General features: G+C 49.0%; 1 protein-coding gene across 2 annotated transcripts in view; it reads right to left on the bottom strand.

Moving 5' to 3' along the window:
- The window catches only part of LOC143775967 (pendrin-like), a 271,334-nt gene that overhangs the window by 52,456 nt on the left and 198,237 nt on the right, over positions 1-20,641 (bottom strand). For both annotated transcript variants that reach the window (XM_077264781.1, XM_077264783.1), the window contains exons 8-11: positions 8,515-8,597; positions 2,404-2,551; positions 2,079-2,192; positions 761-838 (exon numbers count right to left, since the gene is read on the bottom strand). In XM_077264781.1, the coding sequence (XP_077120896.1) occupies positions 761-838; positions 2,079-2,192; positions 2,404-2,551; positions 8,515-8,597 (423 nt within the window). The remainder of the gene's footprint in view (positions 1-760; positions 839-2,078; positions 2,193-2,403; positions 2,552-8,514; positions 8,598-20,641) is intronic.

Raw genomic sequence — 20,641 nt, 5'->3', positions numbered from 1 at the left:
GAACAGTCAGGGATCGCAGCAGGACAAATCAGGATATAATCAGAGTAAGCTATAACTGACACTGCCAGCAGGATGCAACAGAGCTAAATAGCAAACCTGAACCCAGAATGAGGCAGAACAAAGTTAACCTTTGACATGATCAGCCCGGGAAAAGGGCAGACAAGCCAAAAAGCAGGACCAGATCATGGTCCAGGACCAGACCAGATCATAAAAATTCAAAGTTTGAAATTTTCAAAATTTTCACCAACTTTTCTATTTTTTCACAAATAAACCCAGGTTACATCGATTAAATTTTACCAATATCATGGAGTACAATATGTCACGAAAAACAGTCTCAGAATCAGTGGGATCCTTGAAGCGTTCCAGAGCTATTACCTCATGAAATGACACTGGTCTGAATTGTAAAATTTGGCCTGATCTTGAAGATGAAAACAGATTTGGGGGTAAAGGGATTAATAACGCTATTAACCTGCAGATTAACCCCATATCTTTATATCTCCATATCTTCTGATGACAGGTTCCCTTTGATCGGTATAGAAAATGTACAAATGTACATTCAGTTTTTTGTTTTAAAAAACATTCCAAAAAGTATTTCCACCTCGTTGTGCCTTTCTAATATCAAAATGGAATATGTACTACAGTGTGCTGATATATTTAAAATTACAGAACCGTAATTAGACTTTCTAATATAATGTAGACCTATATTCAAAAAACAAAAAGGCTAAACATACGGTAAATCCACAAAATAAAAATCAGGTACCTTCTGAAGGGGCTCCAGGTACGTGCCAACTGACAGCAAGGAAATCATAACTACTGCAGCAGTAATTAAACCTGCAATCTAAAAAAAAAGGTTGATATTACCATTAATTAACACATGGATACACATAACTGAATGATATGCAGCAAGTGATAACACAAACATGCACTAAAGGGTTTGTCCACCGTGTCTTTATTTTGACAAATGTGTTGGGAACATGATTTTGTACACTTACTAACATAAAAGTATTATAGTTTCAACATCTTTATGACGTTCTACCCACTTGTTACTACAGCTTTTGTCAAAGACTGCACTCAAATTCCTATTTTCAAAATGGCAGTGACTAGAGAAGACCAGAAGAGCATGAAGCTAGACCTGACCATCAGCTCCTCCCAAGTGAAAGACCATGTCATTCAGAGATGTCATTTAAGGTCAGGTCTGGTCTAATGACCTCCATCAGTAGGAGCAGTATTAAATGGAGCAATAGTGCACATGTGTTCTTTTCCTCGACAACTTTGCTAATCTAGATGGTTTAGACAGATTAATAAAACGCTACTTATATGTTAGAACATACCGACCTTTATAATGTTGGAATTTTTGAGGATCAAGAAGTGTTTTAACAGAAAAAGAAAGTGTTTATTAAAACATTTACTTTATTAATATACTTCAAAAATATGATACAGAGTCATTTCTAAAAGGGGTGCCTCCAGCCAAGAGGGAACCCAACTCCAGATTATTAAATATACACAAAACACATAAGCTTTCAATAGATGCACATCGTGAAAAAATAAAAAAAAAAGAAGAAACCAAAACACATCCCAGATCAATAGGTTGAAAAAATGGAGAGTAGGCACCTAAACAATTGCATGGCATTTCATTATTTCAATTACTCTGTATCATATTTTTGAAGTAAATTAATAAAGTAAATATTTTTATAAATCTTACGGTCTGTATGTTCTAGTTTCGATGGAGTCCTACCACCTTATGAGAAAGGGATTGGTTCTTTTTGGACTATTATGTTTATCATATTATACCAAATGTTGCATTTTTTGTGGATGTCCCTCGAGGTCCCCCCAACACCCATAAAGTAATGTTTCTGGAGTCTTCAATTTGATGCATGTTTACAGCTTTTGGTGCTAATAAGCAAAAACCGATAAATGACAAAAGTAAAGAGAATTTTGGATTTTGCACCAAATTTGGGAATTGCATGCACCATTTTTGAAGAATTTGGTGAAACACCAGTAAATACCACAAGATAAACAAAAAGTAACTTCATTAAATTAGAAGTAATGAATAAGGATCTATGTGTTAGTATTCTCACCTGGGTTTTCCCTCCAGTACTTTCTTGCACCGCAGTACGTGAAAGGGCGGTAGAAGCACAAAAGCAAGAGAAACAACCACTGAATATATTACTGACTCCAAATGCAATGAATTCCTGTAAAAACAAAGTAATGTAATATATTTATACACTACTTTTTGATATATTATGCTCTCTCTTCTCCACTTTCATTACAAATATATTTTAGATATTTTATATTTTAAGTGGTGCATGTTACTATAGTGCTGTACTACTGATTGTATATAGTGTAATTGTAATGTTCATTGTCTTAGTAAATAACTACAATTACATTATTATTATACTTTACCTGATTTCCATCGATCTCATAGTTATACTTTGTAGCATAAACTTTTCCCAAAGAAACAGCCAGGGCGTATCCTAAAATCCCAATGGAGAAAGCTGGCACAAACAATTGTGAAAAGAGATTGACGTCTGGTGCCACGGGTGGTAGGAAGCTTAATTTTCAAATACAGAAAAAAAAATTTCATTCAGAAATTATTTAGATTTAATATAAAATACTTTTGTTATCAAATATTTCAAGATTTTTCACCCTGTGTAATAATAACCGGTCCTGCTATAATGTACTGAATGATAAATGAATTGTTCCTTCTGCAACAGTCCAACTATTTGTCCTGGAACACTTGAAAAAGCTTAAGGTTACGCTCTCATGATGAGCTTTTGGTTTGTTTTTGATGTTGCAGAATTTCTGCGCCTGCATTATTTAGGCTGGTTTCACACTAGTGTTTGGAAGGGCTGCAGAGGGCAGCCTTCTTCCTCTGTTAAGCCCCGCCCACTGCCACACCTTTTCCTTCAGCCCCGCATATGTCTGCATGCGTCCTGGATCCCCTATCTTTAACATTGGGTACGCAGGCCATGCAGATGTATGTGTGGTGCCCCAGGGTCCTGGTCATCACAGTAATGTCGCTTTCCTAACGGGAAGAGTGATGCTACGTTTGGAGGCAAGAAAGGATAACAGTAACCAGGTACCACAAACATGCAACACATTCACACTCCAGGCCACCAGGGGGAGCTTTTGATCCTATTTAATAGGTGACTCCCCATATATATATAACTGGTAGTCTGTGGGGAAAGTTAGTGAGTTCCAGACAGCAGTCTGAGGAGGACGGAGGGTTTACGGAGCTGTGTATGCCACAGTGCTACAGCTCCTGGAAAGAGACATTTAGAAAGCCGAATTGATTGCAGTGAGCATGCAGGAGAGGAAGCACAGGAGAGGATACCAGAGGGAGACCAGCCCCGAGCAGGCTGCCTCCTTCTGAGGCGCAGAATTCCGGTAGCCGGAACACCGAGGTTGTAAAGACCTCCACGCCTTACATCAGAGACCGGCAGGACAGCTGAACTTCAAGTTCCCTGTCTGACCCAACACCCAGGGGGCATGGTGACACCCTTCAGAGCCATCTAAGAGACCCATAAACAGGCTCAAGTCACCAGTCATACAGGTTATGTCCTATCCTATCTGGGGGACAGAGAGAAAGAGATAACATCTGTGAGGACCTTATGTGAAGCTTCTAGCAGTAAGGGACTACACCACTACAGCACAAAGGAAGGCTTCTATTTTTCACCTGGATAAGGGGACTCTGGACTTGCCTCCAAACCGTCCAGACCCTACCTGCCCTGTGATCCAGTGCCCTGGACTGTGGCTGCTGAAGTCTTCAGTAAATGAGGTAAAAAGACTGCAAACCTGTGTCCTCGTTCCTTACTGCACCTCTCACCATTCTACCATCTACACACTGGGAAGCCCTGGGGACATACTTCACCTGTGGGAAGTTATACAATCTAGCTGCCATAACATCACCCCAGAGGACCCCTTAAAGCAGCGTCGGTCACCTTGACCGAATACCACAGGTGGCGTCACGAGCATAAACTTTATTCCCTTTAAAGACCTTTCCCTTTTACATGGGCGCCCAGGGCCACGGACCGGGTCACAGCCACCGTGACATCCCCCTGTGAACCGCAGGACCCGGTACCGAGTACCCCACGTCCCTGGCGGGCAACTCATATGCGGATGCCTCCGTATGCGTCATTTTGACGCTGTGCTGAACTGCATCGAATGCAACATGTTGCATTTTGTTGTGGTCAGTGCAGCGTCAAAACGGTGCATGCTGAGGCATCCGCATACATCCGCATGGCCTGCGTACCCAATGTTAAAGATAAGGTAAACAGGATGCATGCAGACGTAGGCAGAGCTGAAGGGAAAGGTGCAGCAGTGGGAGGGGCTTAACGGAGGAAGAAGGCTGCCATCTGCAGCCCTGCCGAACGCAAGTGTGAAACTAGACTAAAATTAGGTGACTTGCGGTTTTTCATTACGTTTTTGTGTGGGTTTTTTAACATGCATTTTTAATGCGTTTTTGACTTTGCGTTTTTTTGTCTCTTTTTGGTCTTGTTATGCTTTAAATAAAGTTGCTTTTTTGTAATTGCTGCTATTTGGCTTTGACAAAACTTGATTGATAGATTTAGGTGTGGATTACTTGAGTCTTTGATGCTTTTCTACCACACTGACACATAAAAACGCATGTGCATTTTTTATCTCAGGAGTTTCCACATCTAATGCAAGTCTGTAGGGAAAATTTGTCGTACCCGCTAGAGAAATTTACATGCTGCAAATTTGAAACACACATCGCAGGTCAGTTTATAATACTTTAAAAATAAGCATAGAGAATATGAGATTTCTATAAATCTCATCCACTTTGCTGGAACTGTAAGATGTTACTTTTTGATGCAGCAAAAATACAGTGTCAAAAAGCACCAAGAGCTCATTGTGGAAACGTAGCCTTAGAGTTCCATTATATGACTGTCTACACACTATTTCCCCTTTTCTACATGTGTAATGATGAGTAGAAACTACAAGATTTTATAGAAAAACAAACGGAAACAAAGGGACATTTTAAGGCCTCGATCAGATGTGTGCCGACTAGTGATGAGTGAGTATACTCTTTGCTTGCGATTTCCCGAGCATGCTCGGGTGATCTCCGAATATTTGTAAGTACTCGGAGATTTAGTTTTCGTCGTGGGGAGGAGACAGAAGGTCGGGGGAGCGGCAGCTCTGGCAGTGGTGAGGCGGCAGCTCTGGCGGTTGGTGAGGCGGCAGCTCTGGCGGTTGGTGATGCGGCAGCTCTGGTGGTTGGTGACGCGGCAACTCTGGCAGTTGGTGATGCGGCAGCACTGGCGGTTGGTGATGCGGCAACACTGGCGGTTGGTGATGCGGCAGCACTGGCGGTTGGTGATGTGGCAACTCGGGTGGTTGGTGAGGCGGCAGCTCGGGTGGTTGGTGAGGCGGCAGCTCGGGTGGTGGTGAGGTGGCAGAACGGGTGTGGCAGAATGGTTTTTACAGGCTGTAGGCTTTCCTGAAGAGATGGGTTTTCAGGTTCCATCTGACGGATCCGAGGGTGGTGGATAATCGGATGTGTTGAGGCGTGGAGTTCCAGAGGATAGGGGATATTCAGGGGAAATCTTGAAGGCGGTTGTGTGAGGAACGAATAAGTGTGGAGGAGAGTAGAAGGTCTTGGGAGGATTGAAGATTACGTGAGGGAAGATATTGGGAGATTAGTTCAGAGATATAGGGAGGGGACATGTTGTGTATGGCTTTGTAGATCAGTGTTAGTAGTTTGAACTGGATTTGTTGGGGAATTGGGAGCCAGTGGAGGGATTTGCAGAAGGGAGAAACAGGAGAGTAGCGTGGAGAAACGTGGATTAGCCGGGCAGCAGAGTTGAGGACAGACTGGAGTGGTGCAAGAGAGTTAGCAGGGAGGCCATAGAGGAGGGTGTTGCAGTAATCGATGCTGGAGATGATGAGGGCATGCACAAGAGTTTTAGTAGATTGTGGGCTGAGGAAGGGACGGATTTTGGCAATATTTTTGAGTTGGAGGCGACAGGAGGTGGCAAGAGTTTGGACGTGCGGTTTGAAGGACAGATGAGTTTCCTTCACTTGGAGAAAGGGTATGAGTGAGAAAAAAACGAAACTTGCATGTATATTGGGCAACACTCACCCATTCAAGTCTATGGGTGCGCAAAAAATATTGGATTCCATACATCCCATACATAGCATCCGATTTTTACTGATATATTGCCATTATTATCCTATTGAAACCGTATTTGATACGTACATTTTAAATTGTTGATGTCTAAAAATCGGATGTCACATGAACCTACTACATGGACACATGGATAGCAAGTGGATAAAAATATGAATGAAAATCGTCCACGTATTCTGGAGGGTAATCTGACGATTCTTCATATACTTGTCTAAACCCAGCCTGGGGCTAAGATTCACTCGTATCTTATTTGGCGTGGATTTTCTACCTGTTAAATCTGTGGATGACTTGTAACTTAATCTCATCCACATTCTGCATTTTGTTTTGTTTTTTTGTGTAAGACATTTCCAAAACTAAGCAGTTTTATTTAAAACATGATATATACCCCCCAAAAAAGACAGAACCACAACTGAAAAAAATTGCAAGAAAAATGCATGAAAATCACAATGAGAAATATACAAGTAACCTAATTTAGCTAATTAAGTGAGAAATACGGCAGGGAGCTCAGTATTTCTCTGTCAGTAGTTTAATTTTATTTTACCGGGTTACTGTAATGACGGGTATTTTCATAGCTGCCATATAAAAGTGTTTCATACTATACTACTCTATGATTATGCCTTCATATGACACAATAACTGACTTGGTATTTGAGAAATAGAAATAAATCTGCAATGTGCTTTATCAGGCTATGTTCATGTGACACCCCAGGGTCCTGGTTGTCACAGTGGCATTGCTTTCCTCACGGGGAGAGTGATGTCACGCTTGGAAGCGATGGAAGATTCCTTTTAACAGGTAATTAGCACATACAACACCGTTCTGACTCCAGGCCAGAAGGGGGAGCTCTACACCCGACTTCAGGGGAGCTGCTCTCTCTGGTCGGGAGGAGGAGTAAGGCTGGGTTCACATTACGTTTACAGCAGCCCATTCAACACATACGGTAAAGGGCTGCTGTAAACGTAAGTGCCGGTATGGCAGCACGCTAGCGCAGATAGAGCATCTGTTAGCTCTATCTGCGCTAGCAGTGCCGGACCTGGAAACGCTGCAGCCCGCGTCTCAGGGTCCGTCACTCAATGACGGCACATCCCTAGCACACGCCCTTTGTGGGTGGGCGCTAGTGATGCGTCCGACATTGGAGTCAATGGCGACGTTAAACAGACTACGTTACACTGCGTTATGCCGCTGTGTAACGTAGTCCGTCTAACGGACGCCCATAATGTAGTGTGAACCCAGCCTTAGTTTCTAGGAGTTGCTAGGCAGTTAGGAAGAGTTGGTCAGTTGGTGCCAGACAGCAGACTGGAGCAGTCTGAGGCAGAAGGACTAGGGAGAGGCCGTACAGCCTGAAGTGCTGTAGCTCCTAGATTGCGAGATACAGAAGGAATAACATCTTTTAGCTAACGTGCCAGAGAGCGAAGGACAGGAGAGTGACAACAAGGGAGAATAGCAGCGACTGGGCTACCTCCCTGATAGGGCGCAGACACCGGTAACCGGAAGACCAAGGTTGTGTCATACTCTAGGAGGCACAGCAGAAACCAGTAGGACAGCTAGACTACACATAACCTGTCCGCCCTAATACCCAGGAGACACAGTGACACATAGAGCCCGGGTCATGAGAGAGACCCTGTAAAAAAGCTCGAGTCACCTGTCATACGGGTTTGTGTCCCACTTCACTAAAGTACAGAGATAACTGAGAGGACCTTGCTAAGAATCCATAGGCAGTAAGGGACTACAACAACACAGCGCTAGAAGGAAGGCTTTTAACTCCACCTGGTAAAGCTGGACTCTGAACTCACTTCCAAGCCAGCCAGACCCTGCCTGTACCTGCGATCTGGTGCCCTGGACTGTGGCTGCCTGCTACCATCAGTAAACCAGGTAAAAAGACTGCACAACTGCGCCCTTCGTTCTTTACTGCACCACTCACCATCTTCCATCTATTCACCGGGATCCCTGGGGACCTACTTCACCTGTGGGAAGTTATACCATGTGGCTGCCATAACATCAACCAAGAGGACCCCTTTTAGCAGCGTTGGTCACCTCTGACCGAATACCACAGGTGGCGTCACAAACTTTATTTAAAAAACCCCTTTAAAGACCTTTTTTGTAACATGGGTGCACAGGGCCAAGGACCGGGTCACCGCCGCCGTGACACATCCCTTTAAGTACTGGACCCAGTACCGAGTACTCCACAGCCCTGGCGGGCGTTTCATTCACATGTGAGTCAGAGCCCCTGTTGCAGTTTAGATCAAAACAGCAGATACCTTAGCAAAACCCAATGGACCTGCTGGTGATGACCATCTTTTCTTGACTCAAGCGCTATGTTGTGGTTTCCAACCATGATGTAGAAGAGAACAGGACATAAGATTTTTACTTACCCACTTGGTACATTCTTCACAATGGCAGCATTATAAGTCTCCTCCAAGTTAACTCCATATGAAATCCCTGTAGCAACCACTGCCTGAGGATTAAAGCAAAGGGAATGAGAATTCTTATAGACAAATGGATGACATTCACTTGTAATTTTACACTCAGTGCGGAAAAGGTTTAGTCAGTAAAAGTCCGGTAATTGCTACAGCTATAGATGGAGAGTCTGAGAAAATATACATGAACTTTATAGAAATGGCAAATCAGTTGTAAACTCAAATTTTTAGCTACTACCATAACCTGGAAATCCTTAATTCTAGTTTCTTGAAAAAGTTACCCTTTTTTGTAGGGTATTAACAGCTCAACAATTTCAGCATATACAAAAATAAAAAATAGATCAAATCTGATAATAAATGACCAGGGCCTCCAACTATTCTAAAGCTATGGTCACAAGGCCATTTTTTTTTGTCTGAGTGTTATCCATAGTGTTGAGCGATACCTTCCGATATCGGAAAGTATCGGTATCGGAAAGTATCGGCCGATACCGTCAAAGTATCGGATCTAATCCGATACCGATACCCGATCCCAATGCAAGTCAATGGGACGAAAATATCGGAATTAAAATAAACCCTTTCTTAACTTGTAGGTTCATTCTACATGAAGGAAAACAACTAAGAATAATGTAGGATGTATTGGGGGACATGGCGGAGACATTAAAGGCACAGAGGTTTAGCCCAATCTAATAGAATAGCAGGATTTTGTTTTGTTTTTTATGACGTTCGGCGTTAGAAAGATTTTGACTATGTTATTTTTTTTTTTATTTTGTCAGATATTGATGTTTCACTACTTCCACGCCCTTCACCTTCTTTTTTACTTCTCCCACACTTTCTTCTTCATTATCCTCATCATCAGCTTCTTTGACATCAACTTCTTCACCTTATTCATCTTCTTCTTCATCTTCTACCTATTATTTTTTTTGTTACATTGTTCATATTCTTTTTATTTTACTATTATCTTCTTCATATTCAACTTCTTCATCATATTCTTATTTGTGACAGGCATTCCCGTAGTTGTTATCTATAAAAGTTTGAAGATTACACCTTCCGTTCTGCCTGTCACAAAACAGTTACATTTGTCAGCGTTCAGTTTGGCCTGCATCATCAGGCTTTATCCAGGGGCACCACGAGGAGGAACGGACTCACCCCCATACACTGCTTAGTCTTCTTCTGCTTATAATTTAGATAATATCTTTTGCTCTGATATTTAGTCTTATGCTTAATGTTCTTCTGCTCTTTGTTCTGCAGCCTCTTGTTCTTCTGCTTCTCGGTCTTCCAGGTCGTCGTCGTCTCCAGGGTCGTTGTTTCCGGGGTCGTCGTCATCGGGGTGGTCTTCAGGGTCATCGTCTCCAGGGTCGTCGTCATCTCAGTGGTTGTCGTCTCTGGTGTCGTCGTCGTCTTTAGGGTCTTGAACTTGGAAATGTAGCAGAAGGTACAAGTAGGCTGAGAAAATGCCGAGAAACAGCTGATGGAACTGGAACTCGGATGGCTACCCGAAGGTCCAAGAGCCAATGGAACTACCGAGGACCAGCTGACGTTACTGGAACCCGGTTACTAAGCAGGAGGTACCCGTGCTGAAAGCACTACCAAGGACCACCTGACGTTGGTGGAACTCAGATACCCAGAGGGAGGCACCTAAGCCAAAGGCTCTGCCCGGAACCAGCTGACGGTACTGGAACCAGGATGGGGAGCAGAAGGTACAAGAGCAAAAGACACTGCCGAGAACCAGCTGACGGTACTGGAACCCGGATGGGTAGCCGAAGGTCCAAGAGCCAATGGAACTACCGAGGACCAGCTGACGTTACTGGAACCCGGTTACTAAGCAGGAGGTACCCGTGCTGAAAGCACTACCAAGGACCACCTGACGTTGGTGGAACTCAGATACCCAGAGGGAGGCACCTAAGCCAAAGGCTCTGCCCGGAACCAGCTGACGGTACTGGAACCAGGATGGGGAGCAGAAGGTACAAGAGCAAAAGACACTGCCGAGAACCAGCTGACGGTACTGGAACCCGGATGGGTAGCCGAAGGTCCAAGAGCCAATGGAACTACCGAAGACCAGCTGACGTTACTGGAACCCAGTTACTAAGCAGGAGGTACCCGTGCTGAAAGCACTACCAAGGACCACCTGACGTTGGTGGAACTCAGATACCCAGAGGGAGGCACCTAAGCCAAAGGCTCTGCCCGGAACCAGCTGACGGTGCTGGAACCAGGATGGGGACCTATTCAAGCTTGTCTTCCTAGAGCCCCAACTAGCGGTGTTGGAGCAAAGGCGGCAGCTTTGGGTCTGTTGTGTCTGCGTGGCTGTTGCAGGACACGTTGCCGGCTACACAGCAGGGGAACAGCTGGTGTTGCTGAACCCCACTGACACATTGGCTGGTGTTTTTCTCTGTGCAGCTAGCAGTACCGGGCTCCAACTGGCGGTGTTAGAGCCCAGGCTCTGCAGGGGGAGCAGAGTGTAGGCCGAAGCCTAATTGAACCAATTTTAAAGGTAACCTTTAACCCCCCCCTCAGGTGTTACAAAGTAGAAGAGCCACGCCTTATGCAGCAGTAGTGCTGCACAAGTCAAAGGTTGCTCTTTTAATTTTGTTCCTTGCACAAGCTGAATGAAACACGTACAACATTTTGGCCCTTATAGAGTTAATCTGTCTTGGAGGCGGGAGTTCCCTTTGTAATGAGACGCAGCACAGCTGGCAAAAAAACCAACTTGGTGCTTGGCGCGGCCTCCTGAGCATCGCATTTTGCTGTACAGGAGTCTGCATTGTTGCGTTATCCCTTGGCCATGCGCTGCCCGTCTTCTGACATCATTTCATGTCGGCTGGTGCGGTTCGCGATGCCCATGAATCCCAGCCCCGCAGTGTCTTTACAGTGTTTCACACTGCGGGGCTGGGATTCATGGCCTGGCGCAGTACATATGTTCGCCTCTCGCTCGTGTCCTTACACCTGCTACAGACTGTGCGGCGTCAGCTGATCCCTTATCGCATGCCGCGGCCATGAAGCCGCACCGTCTGAAGAAGGCGGAAGGAGCTGAGTGACAGCCTGGCGAAGATATGCACTGCTCATGCCCGTCAATCACACCCTCGCAGTCAAAATAAATAAGACACCGAGGGGCGTTGTGTCGGGCAGGGCGGCCGCAGAGGCACAGCCAGCCAAACAATGATGTCAGAAGAAGGGCTGTGCTACCAAGGGGGTTGTTGCGTGTCATTACAAAGGAAAGTCACACCTCAGGGACGTTTTAATGGTCTCAGGGGACACATTGTAGACGTGTTCTGTTCCACGTGTGCAAGGAGAATAAGTTTATGAGCCACCTTGCACACATGCAGCATTACTGCTGTACAAGGTGGCTGTAAAACATACAAACACCTGGGGGAGGGGGACAGGTTCCCTTCAATTTCAGTTCTTGTGTCTGCGTGGCATTTGCAGGACACGTTGCCGGCTACACAGCAGGGGAACAGCTGGCGGTGCTGAACCCCACTGACACATTGGCTGGTGTTTTTCTCTGTGCAGCTAGCAGTACCGGGCCCCAACTGGCGGTGTTAGAGCCCAGGGTCAGCAGGAGGAGAGGGAGCAGAGTGTAGGCCGAAGCCTGCACTGGCGGCAGCTTTGTGTCTGCGTGGCTGTTGCAGGACACGTTGCCGGCTACACAGCAGGGGAACAGCTGGCGTTGCTGAACCCCACTGACACATTGGCTGGTGTTTTTCTCTGTGTAGCTAGCAGTACCGGGCCCCAACTGGCGGTGTTAGAGCCCAGGCTCTGCAGGGGGAGCAGAGTGTATGCCGAAGCCTAATTGAACCAATTTTAAAGGTAACCTTTAACCCCCCCTCAGGTGTTACAAAGTAGAAGAGCCACGCCTTATGCAGCAGTAGTGCTGCACAAGTCAAAGGTTGCTCTTTTAATTTTGTTCCTTGCACAAGCTGAATGAAACACGTACAACATTTTGGCCCTTATAGAGTCAATCTGTCTTGGAGGCGGGAGTTCCCTTTGTACTGAGACGCAGCACAGCTGGCAAAAAAACCAACTTGGTGCTTGGCGCGGCCTCCTGAGCATCGCATTTTGCTGTACAGGAGTCTGCGTTGTTGCGTTATCCCTTGGCCATGCGCTGCCCGTCTTCTGACATCATTTCATGTCGGCTGGTGCGGTTCGCGATGCCCATGAATCCCAGCCCCGCAGTGTCTTTACAGTGTTTCACACTGCGGGGCTGGGATTCATGGCCTGGCGCAGTACATATGTTCGCCTCTCGCTCGTGTCCTTACACCTGCTACAGACTGTGCGGCGTCAGCTGATCCCTTATCGCATGCCGCGGCCATGAAGCTGCACCATCTGAAGAAGGCGGAAGGAGCTGAGTGACAGCCTGGTGAAGATATGCACTGCTCATGCCCGTCAATCACACTCTCGCAGTCAAAATAAATAAGACACCGAGGGGCGTTGTGTCGGGCAGGGCGGCCGCAGAGGCGCAGCCAGCCAAACAATGATGTCAGAAGAAGGGCTGTGCTACCAAGGGGGTTGTTGCGTGTCATTACAAAGGAAAGTCACACCTCAGGGACGTTTTAATGGTCTCAGGGGATACATTGTAGACGTGTTCTGTTCCACGTGTGCAAGGAGAATAAGTTTATGAGCCACCTTGCACACATGCAGCATTACTGCTGTACAAGGTGGCTGTAAAACATACAAACACCTGGGGGAGGGGGGACAGGTTCCCTTCAATTTCAGTTCTTGTGTCTGCGTGGCATTTGCAGGACACGTTGCCGGCTACACAGCAGGGGAACAGCTGGCGGTGCTGAACCCCACTGACACATTGGCTGGTGTTTTTCTCTGTGCATCTAGCACATCTGGGCCCCAACTGGCGGTGTTAGAGCCCAGTGTCAGCAGGAGGAGCAGGGGGAGCAGAGTGTAGGCCGAAGCCTGCACTGGCGGCAGCTTTGGGTCTGTTGTGTCTGCGTGGCTGTTGCAGGACACGTTGCCGGCTACACAGCAGGGGAACAGCTGGCGGTGCTGAACCCCACTGACACATTGGCTGGTGTTTTTTTCTCTGTGCAGCTAGCACATCTGGGCCCCAACTGGCGGTGTTAGAGCCCAGGGTCAGCAGGAGGAGCAGGGGGAGCGGAGTGTAGGCCGAAGCCTGCACTGGAGCAAGTTGAAAGGGAACCTTTAACCCCCCCCCCCCCCCCCAGGCGTTTGTAGCTGAAAGAGCCAGCTTGTGCAGCACAAAAGATGCAAAAGGAAAAGGTGGCTCTTTTCATTATGCTCCTTGCAAACACAGAACTAAACACTTATAAAATGTGTCCCCTGAAACCGTGAGACCGTCCCGGAGGTGGGACTTTCCTTCGTAATATGACGCAGCACAGCTGTCATTCCTGCCCCCTTGGCGCCGTGCCCCGGCTCCTCAGCGTTGTTTGAATCTGTCCCGGAGCCTGTGCTGTTATGTTATCCCTTGGCCAGGCACACTTAGCGCTGCCCATCTTCTGACATCATTTGGTGTCAGGCTGGCTGCGCCTGTGCGTCCGCGCTGGCAGAGATCCCGCCTCGCAGTGTCATCTAATGTAATCCCACCGCGGGCCTGGGATCCGTGGCCATGCGCAGTGCATATCCTCGCCTCTCACTCCCCTCCCTACGGCTTCTTCAGACTGTGCGGCGTCACGGCCGTGGCATGCTATTAGGGATCAGCTGACGGCGCACAGTCTGAAGAAGGCGTAGGGAGATGAGTGAGAGGCGGAGGTTCAGATATGCACTGCGCATGTCCATGGATCTCAGGCCCCCAGTGGGATTAAATCAGAAGACAATGCGAGGCGGGCTCTCGGCCAGCGCGGTCGCACATGCGCAGCCAGCCTGACACCAAATGATGTCAGAAGACAGCCAGCGCAAAATGTGTGCATGGCCAAGGGCTAACCTAACAGCGCAGGCTCCGGGACAGATTCAAACAATGCTGAGGAGGCGGCGCACTGCGCCAAGGGGGTAAGAATGACGGCTGTGCTGCGTCACATGACAAAGGAAAGTTCCACCTACCGGATGGTTTAAGGGTGTGAGGGGACACATTTCATAAGTGTTAGGTTCAGCATGTGCAAGGAGCACCACGAAAAGAGGCACTTTTTCCATTTGCATCATTACTGCTGCACAAGGTGGCTCTTTCAGTAACAAACGCCTTGGGGGGGGGGGACAGGTTCCCTTAAATTTAAGATGTTGTGCCTGCGTGGCGGTCGCATGACACGTTGCCGTATACACAGCAGGGGAACAGCTGGCGGTGCTGAACCCCACTAACACATTGGCGAGGTGTTTGGCTCTGTGCGGACAGCACTTCTGGACAGCAACTAGCGGTGTTGGAGCCCAGGGACAGGAGGAGGAGGAGGTGGAGGAGATAGGAGGGATTGCCACACACACAGCTGGGGAACAGCTGACGTTACTGAACCCCAATAACAGAGGAGCGACTGTTGGGACTGTGCGGACAGCACTTCTGGACAGCAACTAGCGGTGTTGGAGCCCAGGGACAGGAGGAGGAGGAGGTGGTGGAGGAGATAGGAGGGATTGCCACACACACAGCTGGGGAACAGCTGACGTTACTGAACCCCAATAACAGAGGAGCGACTGTTGGGACTGTGCGGACAGCACTTCTGGACAGCAACTAGCGGTGTTGGAGCCCAGGGACAGGAGGAGGAGGAGGTGGAGGAGATAGGAGGGATTGCCACACACACAGCTGGGGAACAGCTGACGTTACTGAACCCCAATAACAGAGGAGCGACTGTTGGGACTGTGCGGACAGCACTTCTGGACAGCAACTAGCGGTGTTGGAGCCCAGGGACAGCAGGAGGAGGAGGAGGTGGAGGAGATAGGAGGGATTGCCACACACACAGCTGGGGAACAGCTGACGTTACTGAACCCCAATAACAGAGGAGGGACTGTTGGGACTGTGCGGACAGCACTTCTGGACGGCAACTAGCGGAGTTGGAGCCCAGGGACAGCAGGAGGAGGAGGAGGTGGAGGAGATAGGAGGGATTGCCACACACACAGCTGGGGAACAGCTGACGTTACTGAACCCCAATAACAGAGGAGGGACTGTTGGGACTGTGCGGACAGCACTTCTGGACGGCAACTAGCGGTGTTGGAGCCCAGGGACAGCAGGAGGAGGAGGAGGTGGGGGAGATAGGAGGGATTGCCACACACACAGCTGGGGAACAGCTGACGTTACTGAACCCCAATAACAGAGGAGCGACTGTTGACTGTGCGTACAGCACTACCAGGCAACAACTAGCGGTGTTGGAGCCCAGGGACAGCAGGAGAAGCAGAGGAACACAATGTAGGCCGAAGCCTGATTGGAGAAAGTCGAAAGGGAACCTTTAACCCCCCCCCAAGGAGTTTGTAGCTGAAAGAGCCAGCTTGTGCAGCACAAAAGATGCAAAAGGAAAAGGTGGCTCTTTTCATTATGCTCCTTGCAAACACAGAGCTAAACACTTATAAAATGTGTCCCCTGAAACCGTAAGACCGTCCCGGAGGTGGGACTTTCCTTCGTAACATGACGCAGCACAGCTGTCATTCTTACCCCCCCGGCGCCGTGCCCCGGCTCCTCAGCGTTGTTTGATTCCGTCCCGGAGCCTGCGCTGTTATGTTATCCCTTGGCCAGGCACACTTAGCGCTGCCCATCTTCTGACATCATTTGGTGTCAGGCTGGCTGCGCCTGTGCGGCCGCGCTGGCCGAGAGCCCGCCTCGCAGTGTCGTCTAATGTAATCCCACCGCAGGCCTGGGATCCGTGGCCATGCGCAGTGCATATCCTCGCCTCTCACTCCCCTCCCTACGGCTTCTTCAGACTGTGCGGCGTCACGGCCGTGGCATGCTATTAGGGATCAGCTGACGGCGCACAGTCTGAAGAAGGCGTAGGGAGATGAGTGAGAGGCGGAGGTTCAGATATGCACTGCGCATGTCCATGGATCTCAGGCCCCCAGTGGGATTAAATCAGAAGACAGTGCGAGGTGGGCTCTCGGCCAGCGCGGCCGCACAGGCGCAGCCAGCCTGACACCAAATGATGTCAGAAGATGGGCAGCGCTAAGTGTGCCTGGCCAAGGGATAACATAACAGTGCAGGCTCCGTGACGGAATCAAACAACGCTGAGGAGCCGGGGCACGGTGCCAAGGGGGTAGGAATGACAGCTGTGCTGCGTCATATTACGAAGGAAAGTCCCACCTCCGGGACGGTTTTACGGTATCAGTGGACACATTTTATAAGTGTTAAGTTCTGCGTGTGCAAGGAGCTAAACAAAAATAGCTACCTTTTCCTTGTGCAGCATTACTGCTGCACATGGCGGCTCTTTCAGTAACAAACGCCTTGGGAAGGGGGGGGGGACAGGTTCCCTTACATTTCAGTTGTTGTGTCAGCGTGGCGGTCGCAGGACACATTGCCGGCTACACAGCTGGGGATCAGCTGACGTTACTGAAACCCAATAACACTGGGTCGTATGTTTTGACTGTGCAGACGGCACTTCTGAGCCTCAGCTGGCGGTGTTGGAGCCCAGGAATTTAAGTTCAGGTGGTAGAAAGATGAACACAACAGGAGACCTGGATAACGTAGACAGTCACCTAATTATTTAATCAGGAAGAGGAGTGGCAAATTCCTGCGAGATCCAGGCCTTGTTCATTTTCAGGAAAGTAAGCCGGTCAACGTTATCGGAGGATAGTCGCATGCGACGGTCAGTTAGTACTCCACCTGCAGCACTAAAGACGCGTTCCGATAATACACTAGCCGCAGGGCAAGCCAGCACCTCCAATGCATACTGGCTTAGCTCTGGCCATGTATCCAGCTTTGAGACCCAAAACTTGAAAGGTGAAGAGCCGTCTGGGAGTACAGCAAGAGGGCAAGACATGTAGTCTGTCACCATCTGACGGAACCGTTGCCTCCTGCTGACTGGAGCCGTCTGTGATGGTGTAGACTTTTGTGGCGGGCACAGAAAACTGTGCCACAGTTGGGCCATACTGGTCTTGTCTTGGGCAGAGGCACTGCTTCTGCTCCCTCTTTGTGCAGAGCCTCCACCACTGCCTGGACGCACTGAGCTGCTTTGTAATGCACTAGCAGCACTTCTCTCACTTGGAATGGAGAAGATGATGGAATTCACCAGTGTGTCTTGGTACTCCCGCATTTTTCGCTCCCGGTTCAACGGTGTGATGAGGCCTTCTACGTTGTCGCGGTAGCGAGGATCGAGGAGGGTGAACACCCAATAATCAGACATGTTGAGAATGTGGGCGATGCGGCGGTCGTTTCTCAGGCACTGCAGCATGTAATCCACCATGTGCTGCAGACTGCCAACTGCCCAAGAAACGCTGTCCCCTGCTGGAGGCGTGATCTCTGCCCGCTCGTCATCACCCCACCCTTGCTGTACACACTGAGTACTGGACAATTGTGTAACTCCCTCCTCTGGACGGATGTCTTCCTCCTCCATTGACTCCTCCTCATCCTCCTCACAAACTGTCCCCTGCCTACGCGTTTGTGAGGAACCACGTGGCGCTGACTGTCCAGAAGATGATGGAAATGGTGAATCCTCATCCTCCACCTCTTCCACAACATCATCCCTTAGCGCTTGCAGTGATTTTTCAAGCAGGCAGATAAGGGGGACAGTCATGCTGACTAGTGCATCATCTGCACTCGCCATCCGCGTGGAATAATCGAAGGGACGCAAAACCTGGCAGACGTCATTCATAGTGGCCCACTCTGTGGTTGTGAAGTCTGAACGGCGCTGAGTGCGACTTCTTTGCGCCTGATGCAGCTGGTACTCTATTACAGCTTGCTGCTGCTCGCACAACCGCTCCAACATATGTAACGTGGAATTCCACCTGGTAGGTAGGTCACATATGATGCGATGTTCCGGCAGGCGGTGTCGGCATGCAGAGCCGCAATGCGCGCTTTTGCCGTGCTGGAACGCCGCAAGTGAGCACACTCTAGGCGGACCTTGTGCAGCAGTGCATCAAGATCCGGATAGTCCCTCAAAAAACTCTGCACGACTAAATTGAGCACATGAGCCAGACATGGGATGTGAGTGAGGTTGCCGAGGCCCAGAGCTGCCACCAGATTTCGGCCATTATCACACACTACCATGCCTGGCTGGGGATTCGCTGGCACAAACCACACATCGCTCTCCTGCTTGATGGCATTCCAGAGCTCCTGTGCTGTGTGGCTTCGATTCCCCAAAGAAATTAATTTCAAGACGGCCTGTTGACGTTTGGCCACGGCTGTGCTCATGTCGGTCGTAACAGGTAAACGTTCATCACGGGTCCATGTGGATGTGGACTGTGACGGCTCCTGCAGCGATGATTCTGAGGAACTGGTGTAAGAGGAGGAGTCAATGCATACAGAATGGATTCCTGCAATCCTTGGAGTGGGCAGGACACGTCCTGCGCCACTCGCACGATCTGTACCCGGCTCAACGACATTAACCCAATGGGCAGTGAGGGAAAGGTATCGCCCCTGTCCATGTTGACTGGTCCATGCATCGGTGGTGAGGTGGACCTTGCTACTGACGGCATTCAGTAGCGCGTGTTTTATGTGTCCCTCCACATGCTTGTGCAGGGCAGGGACAGCTTGCCTGCTGAAGTAAAAGTGGCTGGGCACATTGTACTGTGGGACTGCCAATGACATCAAGTCACGGAAGCTGTCAGTCTCCACCAGCCTGAATGACAGCATTTCCAGTGACAGAAGTTTGGCAATGCCTGCAGTCAGAGCCTGTGCTCGTGGGTGGTGTGACGAGAATGGCCGTCTTTTCTCCCATACCTGTACTACCGATGGCTGTTCACTGGGCTGGGAGTGTGTGGATGACTGGGAAAGTGGTGCTGCGGGTGGAATTGCAGCGGGTCTCTGGACAACAGGGCCAGAGGTTCTTCCACGGCGATCCTGGGAGGAAGCCGAACCAGCTGCGTGTGAGCTGGAGGAAGAGGCAACACGAGCTGAAGAGGTGGTAGCTGCCGCTGTTGGTTGGCCTAGCTCTTCAGTGTGTCTTTCTAACTCCGCCGCGTGCCTGGTGCGCACATGTTTCCACATGTTGGAGGTATTGAGGTTGCTGACATTTTTCCCTCTTTTGACTTTGTGATGACACACCTTGCATTTGACATAGCAAATGTCATCTGCAACTGTGTCAAAAAAGGACCAGGCACTGCAAGTCTTGGGAGCGCCCTTTTTGGCTTTTGGAAGAGACATGCTCCTAACGGGTGCCAAAGCGGAGGCTGCAGGATCCGCAGTCTTCCCCCTCCCTCTCCCTCTTTGGGCCGTACGGGGAATCTCTTCCTCAGAGTTGCTCCCACCACCTTCCTGTCCCTCACGCCAAGATGGGTCAAGGACCTCATCATCTACACTACCCTCTGCCCCCAACTGCTCCTCCTGGGTAGTCTCAGCAGCAGAGCACGCACCAGAAAGTGGCACCTGAGTGTCATCAGCGGATGCGTCCTGCGATGTGGTGACCGGAGGCACTGGCCCACCCGCCTCTTCAGAGGAAGAGAGAAATAGCGGTTGGGCATCATTGCACCCTGCCTCTTCTTCCATTTCTCCAATGCTGCTTGGCTGGCCCCCTGTTTCCAAGCCAAGAGATTCAGAGAACAGAAGTAGAGACGGCTCCTGTCCTGGGATCTCTGTCTGCCTGGGCAATTTGGCAGGTGGTGAAGAGACAGATGGCTGCTCTCCAGTGCTCTGTGTCTGAGAGGATGTGGCACTAATTGAAGTTGATGCATTAGCTGCCATCCATCCGACAACGGCTTCAATTTGGTCTTCACGCAGTAGCGGTGTACGGCGCTCTGCGACAAAGCTGCGCATGAAGGACTGTTCCCTGGTGAAAGTGGGTGCTGATGAGTCACCGGTGCCCGCAGCAGGCACAGAATCCCCACGTCCTCTCCCTGCTCCGCGCCCACGCCCACGTGCCTTACTCACTGCCTTCTTCATCTTGGTTGACTGATAAAGATAAGCAGAAAAGTACTAACGGCTTTGTGTGCTTATTCCTGAACAACTCCTAACAGGTATAAGAAACACTAATTTTCTAAAGTGTGGACTAGACTTTAATAAGTGCTAATGTGGCCTACACAAATGTAAAGTGGTGTCACTGGTGTGTTTGGTGAACTTTATTAT

The sequence above is a fragment of the Ranitomeya variabilis genome, chromosome 5 (assembly GCF_051348905.1).
Source record: "Ranitomeya variabilis isolate aRanVar5 chromosome 5, aRanVar5.hap1, whole genome shotgun sequence".
Lineage (NCBI taxonomy): Eukaryota > Metazoa > Chordata > Amphibia > Anura > Dendrobatidae > Ranitomeya > Ranitomeya variabilis.
Note: the sequence above shows the minus strand (reverse complement) of the source record. Positions and strands in the feature narration are given on the sequence as shown.